This window comes from Rhinopithecus roxellana, chromosome 11, assembly GCF_007565055.1.
Source record: "Rhinopithecus roxellana isolate Shanxi Qingling chromosome 11, ASM756505v1, whole genome shotgun sequence".
Classification (NCBI taxonomy): domain Eukaryota; kingdom Metazoa; phylum Chordata; class Mammalia; order Primates; family Cercopithecidae; genus Rhinopithecus; species Rhinopithecus roxellana.
The window spans coordinates 75,900,693-75,921,405 of record NC_044559.1 but is presented as its reverse complement, the minus strand read 5'-3'; the positions used below and the strand labels follow the sequence as shown (position 1 = coordinate 75,921,405).

At 42.7% G+C, this 20,713-nt stretch overlaps 1 protein-coding gene across 4 annotated transcripts in view; it reads right to left on the bottom strand.

Annotated features, from left to right (window-relative positions):
• The window catches only part of MMS19 (MMS19 homolog, cytosolic iron-sulfur assembly component), a 40,438-nt gene that overhangs the window by 12,678 nt on the left and 7,047 nt on the right, over positions 1–20,713 (bottom strand). For 2 of the 4 annotated variants that reach the window (XM_010389565.2, XM_030941516.1), the window contains exons 2-9: positions 12,134–12,182; positions 9,054–9,154; positions 7,511–7,596; positions 7,071–7,145; positions 6,567–6,636; positions 6,054–6,182; positions 5,902–5,963; positions 56–142 (exon numbers count right to left, since the gene is read on the bottom strand). In XM_010389565.2, the coding sequence (XP_010387867.1) occupies positions 56–142; positions 5,902–5,963; positions 6,054–6,182; positions 6,567–6,636; positions 7,071–7,145; positions 7,511–7,596; positions 9,054–9,154; positions 12,134–12,182 (659 nt within the window). Of the gene's footprint in view, positions 1–55; positions 143–5,901; positions 5,964–6,053; positions 6,183–6,566; positions 6,637–7,070; positions 7,146–7,510; positions 7,597–9,053; positions 9,155–12,133; positions 12,183–20,713 lie in introns of those variants that run through there. The other 2 variants (XM_030941517.1, XM_030941518.1) reach the window with 2 other exon arrangements.

Below are 20,713 nucleotides of genomic sequence, written 5' to 3'. Positions count from 1 at the left end.
TCTTCAGAACCGTCTATGGGCAGAGGCTATATACCCTAATCTTGGCTAGACCCACCTCAGCAAATCGTGGTGTAGAAGCCAGCACAGCGCGAAGACTCAGGATGAGGTCTTCTCTCTGGATACCATGGGGGTCATTAGGTGGCTGGAAAAGGGAGAAGGGCTGTGGGTTTGTGTAACATTTCAGACCACCCTTGAACACAGGCTTGAACCTGGTAACCCTGCAGAACAGGGTGATACTCATACCCAATCAGGGAAGACAGTAAGATAATGACACCTCAGCAAGAAGACATGCTTGACCTTTTATGTATTCCTTGGGAACTTTTGTCTTTAGGCATTTTTAAAGATCTGATTACACATTTTCTATCATTTCACCACTAAGAGATAAGCATGCTTAACTTTCTCGTGTATTGCTTTCTTCTCTGATATATATTGTTACTATGTGCTAGTATATACTGTTTCTGTATACTTAAAAATAATTTTGTACATGCGGTTTTTAATTTTTTTCACTTAACATATTAAGAACATTTTTATGGTATTATTCTTTCATAGCATTAGTTTTAGTGGCTATGATTTCATTTTGTGGTTGTACCAGTTTATCTAAATAATTCCTTGTTGATGGACATTTCCATTTTTTTCACCCTTATAAAAAGCTGTAATTCTGAAAACAGAAAGCCTTGATGGTTTCTGTACCAAGACGACAGATTGAAAACATAAATCAGGTTTTCCTTTTCCTCTTCGCAAACTCCACCAAAAACACAGTAAAAGAAGGCATTTACTATTTTTTTTTTTTTTTTTTTTGAGATGGAGTCTTACTCTGTCACCCATGCTGGATTGCAGTGGCTCAATCTTGGCTCACTGCAACCTCCACCTCCTAGGTTCAAGTGATGCTCATGTCTCAGCCTCCCAAGTAGCTGGGGTTACAGGTGCGCCAACACACCCGGCTAATTTTTGTATTTTTTGTAGATATGGGGTTTCGCCACGTTGGCCAGGCTGGTGTGGAACTCCTGACCTCAAATGATCCACCCGCCTCAGCCTCCCAAAGTGCTGGGATTACAGGCGTAAGCCACCGAGCCTGGCCTGGTTTTTGTTTTCATGACTGCAAACTTTGATAGAAAAGATAAAACTGTGGAATTGTCTTATAAAGTAACAAAAAGACAGAGGTACAAAATAGAAAACAAAAGGTCAGAAAATCAGAGGTCCAACAAAAGATTAATGAGAGTTCCAAAATGAAGGAACAGAGAAAAGAGAGGGGAAGAAATCATCAATTAAAGAATTCAAGAGAAATTTATAGGACTAATGGACATGAGTTACTACTGACAGGGCCTACTAAGTGCCCAACACAGTGCATGAAATAGACCAATACCAAGGCACATCACTGTGAAGTTTCAATATATTGGGGAGAACCAAACTTACCAGTTTCTAGAGAGGAAGAAAAAAATGGTACATACGAAGTTTATGAAACAGAAGAAACTCAGACTTCTCCACAGCAAATGAAAACTAGATAACTAGACTTATTTATTTATTTATTTGAGATGGAGTTTTGCTCATTACCCAAGCTGCACTGCAACCTCTGCCTCCAGGATTCAAGCAATTCTCCTGCCTCAGCCTCCCAAGTAGCTGGGATTACAGGCACATGCCACCACGCCCGGCTAATTTTTTTGTATTTTTAGTAGAAATGGGGTTTCACCATGTTAGCTAGCAGCTGGTCTTGAACTCCTGACCTCAGGTGATCCGCCTGCCTTGGCCTTCCAAAGTGTTGAGATTATACGTGTGAGCCACCACGCCCAGCCAATAACTAGATTTAAATGTAGCAATGCCTTCAAAATCTTAGGAGAAAATAATTTTTTTTTTTTTTTGGTTACTGAGTCTGGTTCTGTCTTCCAGGCTGGAGTGCAGAGGCATGATCTTGGCTCAATGTAACCTCTGCCTCCCCAGCCCAAGCCATCCTCCCACTTCCGCCTCCCAAGTAGCAGGGGCTACAGGCTCAACCACCACACCCAGTTAATTTTTGTATTTCTTATAGACAGGGTTTTGCCATGGTGCCGAGGCTTGTCGTGAACTCCTGAACTCAAGCAATCCACCCGCCTCAGCCTCCTAAAGTACTGGGATTACAAGCGTCAGTTACTGTACCTGGCCTCTTTCTCAGGTGCAATCATAGTGCACTATAGCTTCAAACTCCTGGCCTCAAGTGATTGTTCTGCCTCAGCCTCACAAGTAGCTGGGACTACAGACATGTGCAACTGTATCCAGCTAGAATTCCCTTTTTTTTTTTTTTTTTTTTTTTGAGGTGGAGTTTTACTCTTGTTGCCCAGGCTGGAGTGCAATGGTGCGATTTCAGCTCTCTGTAACCTCTACCTCCCAGGTTCAAGCAATTCTCCTGCCTCAGCCTCCCAAGTATCTGGGATGACAGGCGCCTGCCACCATGCCTGGCTAATTTTTGTATTTCTAGTAGAGACGGGATTTCACCATGTTGGTCAGGCTGGTCTCGAACTCCTGACCTCAAGTGATCCTCCCACCTCAGCCTCCTAAAGTGCTTGGATTACAGGTGTGAGCCACTGCACCTGGCCTAGAATTTCTATTCCTGAATTACATACCCATAATGTCAAAAATGAGAGAAAAGATTGAAGACATTTTAGGCTTACAAATCTAAAAAATCCTCACTTCTTCCTACATTCTCACAGGAAAATACTAAAGGAAGTACACCACCAAACTGAGGGGGTAAACCACAAAATGAGGAATATGTGAACTCAGGAAATAGGAGATCTGATCCAAGAAAAATGATAAGGGAATCTAGGATGACGGTGAAGGAAGATCCAATATCTACTCTGCATTAGGAGTAAAAATCAACCTGTTGACATTGTTTGGCTAAGAATGGTTTTAACATTTTTAATGTTTGAAACAAACCAAAAGAATATCTTGTGACAAGTGAAAATTATATGAAATTCAAAGTTTAGTGTTGATAATAAAAGGTTTATTGGGATATAGCTACTGTAGCTGTTCTTGTGTCTAAGGCTGTTTTTGTGCAGTAACAGCAGAGTTGAGGAGACCATATGACCCACAAAGCTATTGTCTGGCCTTTTATAGAAAACGTTGGCCAGGCATGGTGGCTTATGCCTGTAATCCCAACACTTTGGGAAGTCAAGGCAGGTGGAAGCCCAGGAATTCAAGACCAGCCTGGGCAACAAGGCAAAATCCTGTCTCTACAGAAAAATACAACAATTAGTCGGGAGTAGTGTCGTGTGCCTATAGTTCCAGCTACTCAGGAGGCAGGGATGGGAGGATCACCAGAGTACCAGAGTCCAGGGAGGTGGAGGCTGCAGTGAGCCGTGATGGTGCCACTACACTCCAGCCTGCCTCAAAAAAAAAAAAAAAAAAAAAAAAGAAAAGAAAAGAAAAGAAAGAAAAAGTTTGCCAGCCTCTTCTTAGAGTGAGCATATAAGCATAGTGAAGAAACTGAACCTTAAACTGATCAGATCCACTATGATGGCACACGATCAACACTGAGTTGTGGCTGGGCGTGGTGGCTCACGCATATAATTCTGGCACTCTGGGAGGCTGAGGCAGGTAGATCAGTTGAGGTGAGGAGTTCGAGACCAACCTGGATAGCATGGCAAAACCCCATCTCTACTAAAAATATATATATATAAAAAATTAGTCAAGCATGGTGGCACGTACTGTAATCCCAGCTATTCAGGTGGCTGAGGCACAAGAGTCACCTAAACCCAGGAGGCAGGGGTTGCAGTGAGCAAGGATTGTGCTATTGCACTCCAGCTTGGGCAACAGAGTGAGACCCTGTCTCAAAAACGAAACAAAACAGAACCAACAACAATAAAAACCCTGATTTGTAAGACAAAGAATATCTGTAACTCAAATTGTTACACTAAAGCCAGGTGCCTCTGTTTTAATTAATACCTTGACAAGAGCTTTCTGCTTCTGACAGACTGCAGTGCAGAACAACATACAAAAATCTGCTTGAATGAGAGAAACTTTCCTAACATTATCTGTAAGTTTATTTTGCCTAGATTATCGCTGTGAAAATAAACAGCTGTGAACAGTGATTGTTTCCAATCGGAAAATGGACAGTGGCAGTAAAGGGGTATGAAAGGAGTTTAATTATCTACCCTTTAAATGTTGAATCGTGCTCATTGTATAATCTTTCAAAAATTGGATGAAATACTGTTCCTCTCCCCCAAATTATAAATGCATATATTCTTTGACCTAGCAATTTCTTTTAGGAATTTGTTCTATCATTATACCCATGTATGAAAGTTGTAGCACTGCTCATAACAGCAAAAGATTAGCAACAATCCACAGAGGACTAGTGAAATAAATTCGTTATTTCTGGTCAAAGGAATATTATGGAGCCATAAAGAATGAAATACTAACTTATATACTGACATGGAACACTCTCCAAGACATACTGTTCAGTGAAAAAAGCAAAGTATAGGAGAAATGTGTGTGTGTGTACATGCCCGCATGTGCATACACTATGATTTTAGGGGGGTGGTGTTAAGGCATTTGCTTATATATAGATGAAAAAGCTCTGTAAAGATACAAACATAACTGATAACTTGGTTGATTATGAAGAAAAAAAGATGGTAGGGAGATTTCTCACCCTTTTGGACTTTGGATCATGTGAATGAATTATCTTTTCAAAACCAACACAAAACACAAAATAAAACAAAGTAAAGGCTGGACATGGTGGCCCACACCTGTAATCCCAGCACTTTGGGAGGCTGACGCAGGTGGATCATGAACTCAGGGGTTCAAGACCAGCCTGGTCAAGATGGTGAAACCCCATTTCTACTAAAAATACAAAAAAAATTAGCCGGCTGTGGTGGCAGGCACCTATAATCCCAGCTACTTGGGAGGCCGAGGCAGATAACTGCTTGAACCCGGAAGGCAGAGGTTGCAGTGAGTTGAGATCGCACCACTGGACTCCAGCCTGGGCGACAGAGCAAGACTCTGTCTCAAAAAAGCAAAAACCAAACCAAACCAAACCAAAAAACCACACAAACCGAAGTGAAAACAGAAGAATGTGGTGGCTGAGACAGATCTTTCAAGATTTCAAGGGTATAGAGTTAGAATAAGAATTCTGATTATGAAAGAGATGAAAAGATTCATTTCGGGAGAGAGGTGGTCCCCAGTAACATAATGTCAACTGAAATAAGCTGGAAAGAAATTCCCTACAGCAAAGATGGTGGTGTCACTATGAAGGCAGTGAGGGTCAATATGCTGTTTGGCATGCTGCAACAGAATGCCTTTTATTTCTTTCAAACCACTAATGCTTGCAGCACACACACCCACATTGTGATGAAACTCTGAGTATTTGGCAGTAGAAGGGAACTCAACTGCAGAGTGGGAGGAAGGCCCAAGAGGGTCAGAGCAAATACCTTGTGTACACTGTGCACAACTGTGCCTTCTTTGTTTTGTCACTTTGTTTCTATAGCCTGAGATGCCCTATCCAACTCCAGAATCATATCTTATGCATCCCCTACAAACCAGCTGAAATCCTATCTTAATTGCGAAGTCAGTTCCTGCCTACTCTAGCTCACACTGAACTCGTCTTCTCTGAACAGCTATAGCACTACTCATTTTCCTACCTAATCTACTGTTACTTAAAATGTTTCAGCCTTCAAGGGCAGGGACAGTGTTTTGCAATCCTGTAGCCTTCAGCACTAAATACAGTGTTAAGGAGCTTAAGAATTCGCCCAAATACACGCTGCTTTGAATCATTCCTCATATGTCAAACGCTTTTCCACTTCCTAGTTTATTAAAAAATAAAATAATGCGGGCAGGGATGTCTATTTTGGTAACCTGTACCCTCAGTGCCCAGAACAGGGCTTGGCACATAGCAGATACTCAACAAATACATGATCAATCAACAAAGGTGCTACTTACAGGGGTAAAATCGATAGGGAAATAACAGGATGTCACTTCAAACAACTCCTCCACAAAGGGTCCTGTGGCAACAGAGAAAGAATGAGGTTGGCTTATCAGCTTCATTCACCTGATAAAGCTCCAACCAGCTAATCATGGCTACCACGATGTACCGAGGCTATAGTCCCTGGAGATGAGGTCATGGACGATGCGGAAGGCCACCAGAAGATTACGGGGATCCTTTTCTCCATCCATCACCTGGATGAAGCCAAAGGTGAAGTCAGCTCCTAGGCTCTTTAGCTCTGGGAAGGAGAGAATAAGGTTACTATATTGTCCCACAGCACAGAAAGTATGGGCTTTCTCCTGGCCTGTATTCTCCCTCTGTTATCACTGCTTCCCTTTTCCTTTCAAGGCTGACCCTTTTTCCATTCCAAGAAAGTACTCAGTGAAGAGATGTGCAACAATATACACGTTGCTGTGGAGGTAAGAATTTAAAACACTGGCTAAAACAAACTCTACCCTTCTTTTACTTCACTGGGGAGGGAGCGGACTCCCCCTTTCCCTTTATCATTCTCTCTCAGGATACCAGCTCTTCTATATAACCCCAGGTAAAATAAGTCCTACAAATAGGGGAAAAAGTAGGATGTGCTTGCTTTTGACATTTCCCAGAAGGCTCTGCCTCTTACCTTCTTCCCGGGTTCGCATAAAATTGGTGATGATATTGTAGACTGTGTGTCGGTCCACCTGTGGCAGGGACTTGTGGGTGGGGGAGAAAGAAGTGAAGAAAGTGCTCAAAGAATACCTCAGCTGACACAGCTAGTTCCTGCTTCATAATCTCTAAGTGAACAGTGCTCCTTATACCAGCATAAGATCAATCTAAGAGAAACTACAGAGAAAGGGTATGCTATTGACTCAGCAGCACAGCAGTGGTGCCAATAATCCAAACCTGCCTGATGGATGGATGCCTTACTTTCTGTAGGTATAAGAGGATACAGGTCAGATCTAATGGCATGCATCCCTCTCCTTGTCCAGTAGCAAAGAGCATATAAACATGCTGAAGAAGAGCATGTAAACATTCATAAGATCCCAAAGAATTCAGAATTTAGAAGGCAATAATTTTTGTTATTGAATCCCAGTTATGTTAAGGGGTGGAGACAGAGGAAAACACCAACATGACTGTTATCCCTCACCTGTACATGTACTTCCTGGAAGATGGCTTTAAGCACAGAAACAGCCAGCCCTGGGGGCAGGGCCACACACAGGCTCTGGGGGAAAGGAGAAGGTATGTGAACACTGAGGGAATTGCAGCATGGACTCCAAAACACAACCCTACAACAGGCCTAATTAGCTACTGTAAGAATCACAGCACCCTGGTTGAGGAATAAGTACTAATAGTGAGAATCTTTCTCAAGCTGATGAGTTCTATGCAGCTCTTTCCAGCGGGCTCTGGTTTCCAGTCCCCCAAAGTACACTTTTACTCGCTAGAGGGAAAAGGGAAGTAGAGCTGGTAACACTAATTTAGTCCCACATTTGGGCATCTCCTCCTCAGCATGTGAACCAAAGCGCAAGGAGAGAACTAGACAAGGGCTCCCTTGAACAAAGTTACGTAATGAAATGAAGGAGAACTCACAAGTGCCTTCAAACCCTGCAGGACAGATGGGATCACAAGATGATGGTCCTTCAGCCGGTTCTCATAGAACAGTATCAGGTGTACCACTGCACAAACCAGATTCAGCCATTAATGGACATAGGCACGAGAACGGCGCAATAGTTCTGCTCCTTTCCTAAGTCTGTAACAGCTGTTTCTGTTTGGGTTCCACTACAAATTTTCTCTTTTACCAAGAGATACGTCCTATGCTATACCGCTAAACAGGCTGGAGGTTGCACATGTGGTGCTTGCCTCTAGGGAGGCTGAGGTGGGAGGATCATTTAAGCCCAGGGGTTTAAGGCCAGCCTGAGCAACACAGTGAGACTCTGCCTCTAAAAAACAAAAGGAATTCCCTCTCTGGGCTTTGGAGCCCTCCCTCCCTCTGCCTCTATACAGGGGAGCTTCTTCCTTCTCCCTTCCTTCTTGCCTATTAAACTCTCTGCTATTTAAAACCACTTCACGTGTATCGGTGTCATTTTATCTAAACCAGCATGAGGACCAAGAACCCTGATGTTCCTCCACTCACTAGAGCCGTATCATTTTGTGTGTTGGCTGGGAAAGGAAATTCATTCATCAGACTGAAGCAATCAAACTCCAAATGGTACTGTAAACTGAATCACATATCCACACGCCATTCTTCTGAGGACTCTCAGATCAACTCCAGGAGGAGCCCTTGCTGCTGTTCCCCATTTGACACCCCTTTCCAGTAGGAAGTAGCCAGAAGGAGTCATCGCCTCAAACCCCCTAACAGCAGTTAGTGTGGCATCTCTACAGGGGGGAATGTTGTATGAGTTATTAAGAAATTATTTTAGGCAGACAGAGAGGAAAACGGGTCCTTGGGAAGTTTTTGTTTTTAAAAGCATCTCCAGAAAAGTTTCTTGTAAAGCCCTGGCTCTTAGTGTCAAGCTGCAACCTTTGATATGCAAATGCAATCCATTAGAAACTGGGTCCACCCAAATATGGCAATTTCCGTGGCCTTCCTGCTTCCTATAGTTTGCCTACACCTGCTATACAAGATAAGATGTTGGCCTTCTTCCCCCTCAGGACCTCAAAGCATGCTGATATTTCATTACTTTTCCTCTTTACCTATGAAATACTGCTCTGTTCATTTTACAGAGTGGGAAAATACACTGAAAAAACAGTCTAAGGCTACATTTGAAATCCATGTGTCTTTCTTTTTTTGGAGACGGAGTCCCGCTCTGTCATCCAGGCTGGAGTTCAGTGGTGTGATCTCCGCTCACTGCAACTCCCATCTCCTGTGTTCAAGCGATTTCTGCCTCAGCCTCCCAAGTAGCCACAGGCGCCCGCCACCATGCCTGGCTAACGTTTTGTATTGAAATCCATGTGTCTTTTGTCTCAATTCTAATCATCTCTGCGACATATACCAGTGAGAAATGAAGACCTTGCATTAGTAGTTCATAGATACTTTAAGCCCTCCCTCCCTGCCAGTAAAGTTGGCTTGAATAGATAGGGGAGACCTGGGCTCAGCAATCCAGGAAGACATTCCTACTAGTGACACCAGTACCTTCCTTCTCCAGGAGCAAGGTGTGACAGTGGAGTAGCACCTGTGACAAAAGTTGGATTCCTCGAGCCCGAGTTCGTGGTTCTGGATTCTCTAGAGAGGACCTGAGGGAAAACAGGGTAGAGAGGGCCTGCAATTACCCAGTTCAAATGTTTGAAAAAATAAATATTTTACATTCGTCACACTCACTCCCGGGCATGGAAGCAGAGCCAAGCCCTGTTAAGAGTAAAAACAGCCCAGGAAGGTGTTCCTGAGGTAACGGCATTACAGATACCAGTAAGGACAGAAGGCTTAAGAGCGATCCTCAGACTGATGTGGCATCATTTAGAGGCACACATGACACCAAGAGCCAACAGAGGTTTCTTCCTCCAGGCACCCCCAGCTTGGCACCTAATAAGCACTGTGCTTATTCTTTCTCCCCAGTGGTATGATTGTGACATTCCTCTGAACTACAGCTTAGCAGCTACCCACAGGATTTGAGAGATGATTGGCAGCTGCAGCTTCCACCAAAACAAGGAGAATACGTGTATTTTTGTAAATTAATGCTAAGGAAAAAAACAATACTCAGAATCACCACCAAGTTCCTAGGATAAAAGAAAACATGAAAAACCAAAACTTTATAACTGGAAGGTTACAAAGTAAGATGGCCAGAATATAGCTCTAACTAGGTAGGATTACTGATATAGGAGAAGCTGGACTGAAGCAACAAGGAAGTAACTTATCCTCAATATTGCTCTATGGAGATTATACTGAAACATATTAGAAATAATCTAAGCAGGAACAAGCAGAAAGTGGAAGAGTTCTGGCCATGACAGTTGTATTGAACCTCCAGGGTAAGAGTATATATTAACTAAGAGTAAGGGGACAAAAATAAGGTCACTCTTAACAGGATTCCCCAGGATAAAAACCTGTAGAAAGGTTTCTACTCAGGAACTAGAAAACTGTGCATTCAGGTTGGGTGTGGTGGCTCACACCTGTAATCCCAGAATTTTGGGAGATAGATGAGAGGATCACTTGAGCCCGGCAGTCGCAACCAGCATGGACAACACAGTGGGACCCTGTCTCTACAAAAAATACAAAAACTTAGCTGGGCATGGTGGCACAAGCCTGTAGTCCCAGCTACTTGGGAGGCTGAGGTGGGTGGATGGCTTGGGCCCAGGAGGTTTAGGCTGCAGTGGGCCATGATCGCTCCACTGCACTCTAGCCTGATTAACAGAGTGAGACCGTCTCAAAGAAAACTATGCATTTGGAGCATTTAAAAATGGAACAAGGCACACAAATGCTCATAGCAGCATTATTAGGAATAGCAAAAAAGTGGAAACAATCCAGATGTCCATCCACTGATAAATGATTAAATAAGATGCATAGCCATACACCGGGAATATTATTCAGCAAGAAAAGAAATGCAGAACTGATATGTGCTGCAACATGGATGAACCTTGAAAACATGCTAAGTGAAAGAAGCCAGCAACAAAGGTCACATGAAATTTCCAGAGGAGGCAAATCCATAGAAGACAGAAAGTAGATTAGTGATTGCTGGGGGTTGGTTAGAAGAGGGAAGGGGAAATGACTGCTAATGGGCATGGGTTTCTTTCTGGAGTAATGAAAATGTCCTCAAACCGACTGTGCTGAGAATTGCACAAATCTGTAAATACACTTTTAAAAGCCACAGAATTGCACATTTTAAAATGGTGAACTTTATGATATGTGAATTATATATCAATAAGGCTGTATGTATATATGTATGTGTGTATATATATATATATATATTTTTTTTTTGAGACAGAGTCTCGCTCTGTCACCCAGGCTGGAGTGCAGTGGCGTGATCTCGGCTCACTGCAAGCTCCACCTCCCAGATTCACACCATTCTCCTGCCTCAGCCTCCCAAGTAGCTGGGACTACAGGCGCCCGCCACCACGCCCAGCTAATTTTTTGTATTTTTAGTAGAGAAGGGGTTTCACTGTGTTAACCAGGATGGTCTTGATCTCCTGACCTCGTGATCTGCCCACCTTGTCCTCCGAAAGTGCTGGGATTACAGGCATGAGCCACCATGCCTGGCCTATATATTTTTTTTTATGGGGGTCTCACTCTGTCACCTGGGTTGGAATGCAGTGGCATGACCTGTTTACCACAACCTCCACCTCCCAGACTCCAGTGATCCTCCCACCTCAGCCTTCCGGGTAGCTGGGACCATAGGTGCATGCCACCACGCCTAGCTAATTTTTTTGTATTTTTGGTAGAGACAGGGTTTCACCATGTTGCCCAGGTTGGTCTTGAACTCTTGAGCTCAGGCAATCCACCTTCTTTGGCCTCTCAAAGTGCTGGGATTACAGGTATGAGCCACCACACCCAGCCAATGCTGTATTTTTTTTTTTTTAATGGACCAAAGCCACCACTATGTGAGTAGAAAGGCCAAATAGTCTGTTACGTGGGAGAAATGTGTAACAGTGACTTCGTTTTTTAATTTCCCCCAATTTTCTAGTTTTCTGTTTTAGAAGACATGCTGTCACAATTAACAACTCTTACTAGTAAGACTTGTCAATTTAAATGGTCTATACTACACTACATACTACAAGCACATACTTCCTCTAAGTGCTTAGAATCCCAAGCTATAACACTGCTTTATCAGCTGTTTCCCAAAGCCTTTTCTCCTAGTGGGGGGATCTGCAGCAGGGTCAGCCTCCTGGGAACTCCCCAGGCAGGGCCCACAGCTTGTTCTGAGTCAGGTCTAGGCAGGCTAGCATCCCATGGGGGTAGGTGGGTCTAAAGATGCACAAAGGAATCAACAACAGCTGATGGCCTTCAACCACGTATCTCACCCCAAAGCTGTAGGCTGTGCCAGGAGTTGATGTGGCCTACAGGCTATGTGCTCCCAAATACTAAAGAAGCCTCAGCCAGATGGCATGAAACTTTTCAGGAGAAACAATTTAAACACATAGTCTTAGACTGAGGTACTAATATGGAAGGGGGCTGCTGGGCTACAGGACAAATTCAGGTTCCAGGAAAGCAACGATGCGCAAAAGTAACTTTTCAGAATACACAGTCAGGATTGGAGAAGAACATTCTATAGCAGAGGCTCTTACCCAAGGGCTTCCACAACTTGTAACACTGTATAGCTGCCAGATTTCACATCTGCAGGAAATAAAATAAATATGAAAAATTAAAAAAAAAAAACCCTACCAAAGTGTTGAGTAACACTAATTATAATGTTTCCTGCCTGCCCTAGGCTTTGTACCTGGGGGTCTACTATTCTTGCCAAGAACCCTCCAAGATAAGAAGCAGCATTACTGTAACACTTCAAATATGCAGCTTTGTATAAAAAATAAAAAGAAAATAAATATATCATTTGTGAATGACATGAGCGTGTATCTTGAAAATCCAAGATAAATTAAAAAAATTACAAACAAAATAATTTGTTAAATTAGTTGGATACAAAATATTATGAAATTTAAAACCTTCATATATACATATATACACAATAGCCTGTAAAATGATATAAGGAAAAAGACCTGGTTTATAATAGCGAAAAAAGAAAAAGGGAAAAAAATACCTGGATATAAACTTTTATCCTCATTTTTAAAAATCATAGTAAAATACACTGCATAAAAACTTTTTTTTTGGCCGGGCGCGGTGGCTCATGTCTGTAATCCCAGCACTTTGGGAGGTGAGGAGGGCAGATCATGAGGTCAGGAGATCGAAACCATCCTGGCTAACATGATGAAACCGTCTCTGTTAAAAATACAAGAAATTAGCCTGGCCTGGTGGCATGTGCCTGTGGTCTCAGCTACTCAGAAAGCTGAGGTAGGAGAATCGCTTGAACCCTGGAGTGTAGTGGTGTAATCACAGTCTCTGAGGCTCAGGTGATCCTACCACTGCGGCCTCCCCAGTAGCTGGGACCAAAGGCATGTGCCACTACCCCTGGCTAAGTATTTTGTATTTCTTTGTAGAGATGGGTTTCGCCATGTTGCTGGTCTTGAACTCGTGGGCTCAAATGATTCTCCCATCTCAGTCTCCCAAAGTGCTGGGATTACAGACGTGAGCCACTGCGCCCGACCTAGATATAAACTTAACAAAAAAATGTGAAAATTTGAATGATGAAAACTTTATTTATTTTTGAGATGGAGTTTGCTTTTGTCACCCAGGCTAGAGTGCAATGGTGCGATCTCGGTTCATTGCAACCTCCAACTTCTGGGTTAAAGCAATTCTCACGCCTCAACGTCCCAAGTAGCTAGGATTTGCAGGTGTGTGCCACCACACCCAGCTAATTTTGAGATGGAGTCTCACTCTGTCGCCCAGGCTGGAGTGCAGTGGCGCGATCTCGGCTCACTGCAACCTCTGTGGTCCAGGTTCAAGTGATTCTCCTGCCTCAGCCTCTTGAGTACCTGGGATTACAGGAACCTGCCACTGCACCGGGCTAATTTTTTGTATTTTTAGTAGAGACGGGGTTTCACCGTGTTAACCAGGATGGTCTCAATCTCCTGACCTCGTGATCCACCCGCCTCAGCCTCCCAAAGTGCTGGGATTACAGGCATGAGCCACCGCGCCTGGCCCCAATTTTTGTATTTTTAGTAGAGATGGGGTTGTGTCATGTTGGCCAGGCTGGTCTCGAACTCCTGACCTCATGATCTGCCCGCCTCAGCCTCCCGAAGTGCTGGGATTACAGGCATGAGCCACTGTGCCTGGCCCTAATTTCTGTTTTTTGGTAGAGATAGGGCTTTACCATGTTGGCCAGGCTGGTCTTGAACTCCTGACCTCAGGTGATCCACCTGCCTCTGCCTCCCAAAGTGCTGGGATTACAGGCATAAGCCACTGCACCCGGATGATGAAAACTTTAAAGCACTAGTGAGATATCACTTCACATCTGCTAGGATGGCTATTATCAAAAAGACAAAGAGATAACAAGTGCTGGTAAAGACAGAGAGAAAAGGGAACCTTTGTACACTGTTGGTGGAAATGTAAATTAGTACAGCCATTATGGAAAACAGCATGGAGGTTCCTTAAAAAAATGAAAAACAGAACTACTGTATGATCCAACAATCCCACTACTAGGTACATATCCAAAGGAAATGAAATCAGTATCTGCAGAGATGTCTGTACTCCCATATTAACTGCAGCATTATTCACATTAGCCAAGATCTGGTAACAACCTAAGTGTCAACAGATAAATCAATAAAGAAAACATGACATGCGTGTACACATATACAACAGAACACTATTCAGCTATTAAGAAAGAAAGAGGCCGGGCGCGGTGGCTCAAGCCTGTAATCCCAGCACTTTGGGAGGCCGAGACGGGCGGATCACAAGGTCAGGAGATCGAGACCATCCTGGCTAACACGGTGAAACCCCGTCTCTACTAAAAAGTACAAAAACCTAGCCGGGCGAGGTGGCGGGCACCTGTAGTCCCAGCTACTCGGGAGGCTGAGGCAGGAGAATGGCGTGAACCCAGGAGGCAGAGCTTGCAGTGAGCTGAGATCTGGCCACTGCACTCCAGCGTGGGCGACAGAGCGAGACTCCGTCTCAAAAAAAAAAAAAAAAAAAAAAAAAAAAAAAGAAAGAAAGAAATCGTGCCACTTTTTTTTTTTTTTGAGACAGAGTCTCTCTCTGTCACCCAGACTGGAGTGCAGTGGTGTGATCTCAGCTCACTGCAACCTCCACTTCCTAGTTTCAAGCAATTCTCCTGTCCAAGCCTCCCAAGTAGCCAGGATTACAGGCACATGCCACCATGCCCGGCTAATTTTTGTATTTTTTAGTAGAGACGGGGTTTCGCCATGTTGGCCAGGCTGGTCTCAAACTTGTGACCTCAGGTGATCCGCCCACCTCAACCTCCGAAAGTGCTGGGATTACAGGCATGAGCCACTGTGTCAGGCCAAAATTCTGCCACTTGGGACAATACACATGAACCTGGATGAACATCTTGCTAAGTGAAATAAGCCAGACAGAGAAAGACAAATACAGTATCCTATGATCTCACTTATATGCAGAATCTAAAAAAAGTTTAATTCACAAAAGCAGAGAGTAGAATGGTGGCTGCAAAGTACAGAATAAAATGGGGAGAAATTGGTTGAAGGGTTTTTTTAAACAAGCACTAATGAGGATCTGAAAAAGAAACTTTATAGAAAGGCATCTCATATCTGTGAAAGACTCAAGATAACAAATCTCCCAAATCAATCTATAATTTTAAGATAATCACCATAAAAACACTAATAGAATACTTTTGGAAACCAGATAAGCTTATCCTGAAATTAAAGTGCTATATATATATATATATATTATATATATATATATTATACATATATAATTAGACAAGCAAGTTGTGAAAAAGAGTAATAGAAAAGCAGGGAGAAGGTAGCCCTTCCAGATATTAAGAGATTATTATACGGTCACATTTTAAAAGTGTATACTTTTAACTACAAAAAAGAAAAATAAAAAGTATACGCTTTTGAATATACTTGTAATTTTCCATAATAAAAGTAAAAAACAAAAACAACCAGTGTAGTTTCAATTCATATTCAAAGAAATCAATGGTACAAAAATAGAATGGAAAGTCCAGAGACATAAATACATATGAGAATATGATTTTTAAAATCCTATTTCAGTTAATGGGAAAAATAAAGACTATTCAATAAACAGTGTTAGAATGACTGGGTAAACATTTGGAAAACAAAAACAAACATTGGTTTTAAATCTTTCACCAAAATACCTTTTTTAAATATGAGAAAATTTCTAAGAACAAGATAAAATTCAGAAGCCATAAAAGATTGGTTTTAGGCCAGGCGCGGTGGCTCAAGCCCTGTAATCCCAGCACTTTGGGAGGCCGAGACGGGCGGATCACGAGGTCAGGAGATCGAGACCATCCTGGCTAACACGGTGAAACCCCGTCTCTACTAAAAATACAAAAAAAACTAGCTGGGCGAGGTGGCAGGCGCCTGTAGTCCCAGCTACTCAGGAGGCTGAGGCAGGAGAATGGCGTGAACCCGGGAGGCAGAGCTTGCAGTGAGCTGAGATCCGGCCACTGCACCCCAGCCTGGGTGACACAGCAAGACTTCGTCTCAAAAAAAAAAAAAAAAAAAAAAAAAAAAAGATTGGTTTTAAAAAGTCAGATTTTCTACCAGGCAAAAATAATTATCATAGGACAAACTGGGAAAAAAAATTGCAAGTCTTATAACAAAAAGCCAGTTTACCAATATATAAAGAGTTCCTACAAATCAATGCAGAAAAGGCCAAAATTTAAAATGGGCAAAAATAGGCAGGGCACAATGGCTCGTGCCTGTAATTCCAACACTTTGGGAGGCCAAGGCAGGTGGACTGCTTGAGGCCAGGAGTCTGCAACCAGCCTAGCCAACATGGCAAAACCCCATCTCTACTAAATACACAAAAATTAGCAGGGTGTGGTGGCGCATGCCTGTAAATTCCAGCTACTTGGGAGGCTGAGAGGCAAGAATCACTTGATCCCGGGAAGCAGAGGTTACACTGAGCTGAGATCGTGCCACTGCACTCTAGCCTGGGTGACAGAGTGAAAATCTGTCTCAAAAATAAATAGATAGATAAAATTTTTTTTAAAATGGCCAAAACAAAAAAATGAATAGCCATTCCATATAAAAGGAACTGTAAATATGTATGAAAAGGTGCCCAACAATATTCACAATAAAAGGTGTAAATTAAACTACACAGAAACCTTTTAAGAAAACCTAACAGACTGGCAAAGACAAAAAAACTTAGCAATATACTATGTTTGGTCATGCTATTCAGAAATAGACATTCTTAAACATTGTAGGTAGGATTATAAATTGGTGCAACCCTATATTGAGGGCAGTATAACACCTTTAGAATTCCAGGTGCATATAGGCTTTAACCCAGGAAAGCCAGAAATTTATCCTCTAGCTATCTAGTCATCTTTTGGTATATATATACATGGGAAATTGGTTCCAGGACCTCCTGAGGATACTAAAATCTGTGGATGCTCAAGACCCTTACATAAAATGGTAGAGTATTTGCAAACAAACTATGCACACTCTCCTGTATACTTTAGATCATCTCTAGATTACTCATAATAATACAATCTAAGTGCTATGCAAATAGTTGTTACACTGTATTGTTTAGGGAATAATGACAAGAAAAAAGTCTATACATGTTCAGTACAGTTGCAATTTTTTCTCCCAAATACTTTTGATCTGCAGTTGGTTGAATTACGGATGCAGAACACCCAGATACAGAGGGCTAACTGTACTGTAAAAGTGTAAAATAATGCACATATAACGGTATTCAATACAGCATTATTCACAATAGTAAATGACTGCAAACACATGCCCATCAATAAGAAACCAGTTAAATGAATTACAGTACATCCATACAATGGAATTCTCTGTAGCTACTTTTATTTATTTTTTAATCTCTTTTATTTTTAGAGACAGCATCTTGTTCTGTCACCCAGGCTGGATTGTATTTTTAGTAGAGATGGGGTTTCGCCACGTTGCCTATGGCTGGTCTCGAACTCCTGAGCTCAAGTGATCTGCCTGCCTTGGCCTCCCAAAGTGCTGAGATTACAGGCGTGAGCCAACGCACCTGGCTTGTTGCTACTTTTAAAAAGACAAATGAAGAAAGACTGAAGCTATATATATACTGATAATGAGTCAAGATCTAAAAGCAGAACAGCGTGTATAGTGTATATAATATGTGCGTAGTATTGTTTTTAAACGGGGGGGATTTTTATTTGCATTTATTTACATCTCTGGATATAACAGGAACTAATAACATTTGTTGCCTTCAGGGAGGGAAAATGCATAGTTAAGGGTTGAGAGGTAGACTATTGTTTTAAAAGAAATGTTTCATTTTTGAATAATTTTACATTTATAGCAAAGTTGCAATGACAGTACGGAATTCCCGTATAGCTGTCACTCGGTTTCTCTTAATGTTAACATCTTACATGGCACACATCTGTGAAACTATGTACAAATGTCAAAACTAAGAGATTAGGTTAGCACTGATACACACTATTAACCAAACTCTAGGCTTTATTCAGATTTCACTAGTTACTCCACTAATGCCGAATTTCTGTTCCAGGATCCAATTAAGAATACCAAATTGCAATTAGTCATCTTGAATTCTTAGTCTCTCCTGGTCTGCGAAAGTTTCTTAGTTTGTCCTTGTTTTTCATGACCTTGATAGTTTTAAAGAAGTACTTTATAGAAGATTCCCCAATTTGCGTTTGTTTGGTGTTTCCCTCATGTTTAGACTGGGGTTATGGGTTTTAAAGAAGAATATCACAGAGGTGAAGTACCCTTCTCATCATGTCATATCATATCAGGAATATAAGATAGTAACATGGCTTCGCCATCACTGGCAATGTTAATGTTGATCACCTGGTTAAGGTACGTCTGCCAGGTCTCTGCACTATAGAGTTACTATTTTTCTCTTTCTGGTACTCTTTTATTTGTAAGGTATTCATTAAGTCCAGCTCATATTCAATGGAGAGGGGAAGATTAAACTCTACCTACTGGAGGGAGGAGTATCTACCTATATCATTTAGATTTTTTTTTTTTTTTTTTGAGGCAGGGTCTAGCTCTGTACAGTAGTACAATCATGGCTCACTGCAGCCTTGACCTCCTGGGCTCAAGTGATCCTCCCGCCTCAGCCTCCCGAGTAGCTGAGACTACAGGCATGCACCACACCACCACGCCTGCCTAATTTTTGTATTTTTTTTGTAGAGACAGGGTTTTCCCATGTTGCCCAGGCTGGTCTCAAATTCCCGGGCTCAAGCAATCCACTCGCCTTGACCTCTCAAAGTGCTGGGATTACAGATGTGAGCCACTGCACCTGGCCTTTAAATGCAATTTTAGCAGCACAATAGTAACTCACATAGATTGAACAGAAGCATCTTAGAATGTATTTTCAAGGGAGAAACAGGGTAAAAGGCTAACAATCTTCATAAGGCTTTGGTTCACATTGAACACTTGTAGCTAAATAAAGTGTGACAACCAGAGAATTACTTTCAGAGCCTGTTCTGGGTTCCTAATCCACCTACCTCTAAATGCAGAACCTTAACTAGTCAGTTTGTGCCAACGCTGGAAAAAGTCAAAGAAAACTTTTAAGAAATCCTAAACTTCCAGTTTTCCTAAAGTCTGTGGTCTCACAGCAAGAGTTATGAGCTGAGTTGGACAGAGACTTACTCTAGCACTACAGTAAGAAGTCATCCAGTAAGACTGAGGAAAATGAGAGCTCTAGTTAGGACTTATAGCTCGTGACTGGCACCAATTTAGACATCAGGCACTCTTAGCCCACTCGTGCCAGGATGTGGAAGGCCCAGCTGGTGCCCCAGCTACTGAGAAAGAGCCAAGGGAAAAAATGAGCAGACTGTAAGGGTGGGGGAAGGGGTAGCAGCCAGACTAACAAGCCAAACAAACCAAGTTGGGTTCTACACCGAATTCCTTAATGGCAACACTTACATAAACTGAAACACCTATTTCTGGATTAGGAACCATAAAAGGGCATTGCAACATTTGAGAAGGTAGAAAAGGGTACTTTCTTGGAACCCCCTGGCTGTATACAGTACAGAAAACTCTGCTGAAACAACCCATCTAAAAACTAATTTCAAAAATGGGCACAGAAAGAGTTAGCAATTGTACAGACGAAGCCATAGGGGACTAACAACTGTTAATAGCAAAGGATATCAATGAACTGAATCATTTTTCTTCAGCATACCATCAAAACCCTCCATGGATGCCAGACTAGGGTCTATCTTTGGATTCAAGGCTCTAAGACAAGAAGTGCCAAATAAGGCCCATTCAGTACCTTCTATTTTTTCATTTTTAAAAAAAATTGAGGTAAAGGCCAGGTGCAGTGGCTCACGCCTATAATCCCAGCACTCTGGGAGTCCGAGGTGGGCAGATCATGAGGTCAGGAGATCGAGACCATCCTGGCTAACACGGTGAAACCCCATATCTACTAAAAATACGAAAACATTAGCTGGGCGTGGTGGCGGGCGCCTGTGGTCCCAGCTACTGGGGAGGCTGAGGCAGGAGAATGGCGTGAACCCGGGAGGCGGAGCTTGCAGTGAGCTGGGATCGCACCACTGCACTCCAGCCTGGGTGACATGGCGAGACTCTGTCTCAAGAAAAAAAAAAATTTAGGTAAAATTTACACACACTGAATTGCACAGATATTAAGTGTACAGTTTTATACATTTTTTTTTTGAGACAGTGTCTCGCACTGTTGCCCAGGCTGAAGTGCAGTGGCGCCATCTCAGCTCACTACAAGCTCCGCCTCCCGGGTTCACGCCATTCTCCTGCCTCAGCCTCCCGAGTAGCTGGGACTACAGGCACCAGCCACCACGCCCAGCTAATTTTTTGTATTTTTTAGTAGAGACGGGGTTTCACCGTATTAGCCAGGATGGTCTCGATCTCCTGACCTTGTGATCCGCCCACCTCGACCTCCCAGAGTGCTGGGATTACAAACGTGAGCCACTGCTTCCAGCCGTTTATAAGTTTTTTTTTTTTTTTTTGAGACGGAGTCTCGCTCTGTCACCCAGGCTGGAGTGCTGTGGCCGGATCTCAACTCACTGCAAGCTCCGCCTCCCGGGTTCACGCCATTCTCCTGTCTCAGCCTCCCGGGTAGCTGAGACTACAGGCGCCACCTCGCCCGACTAGTTTTTTTTTTTTTTTTTTTTG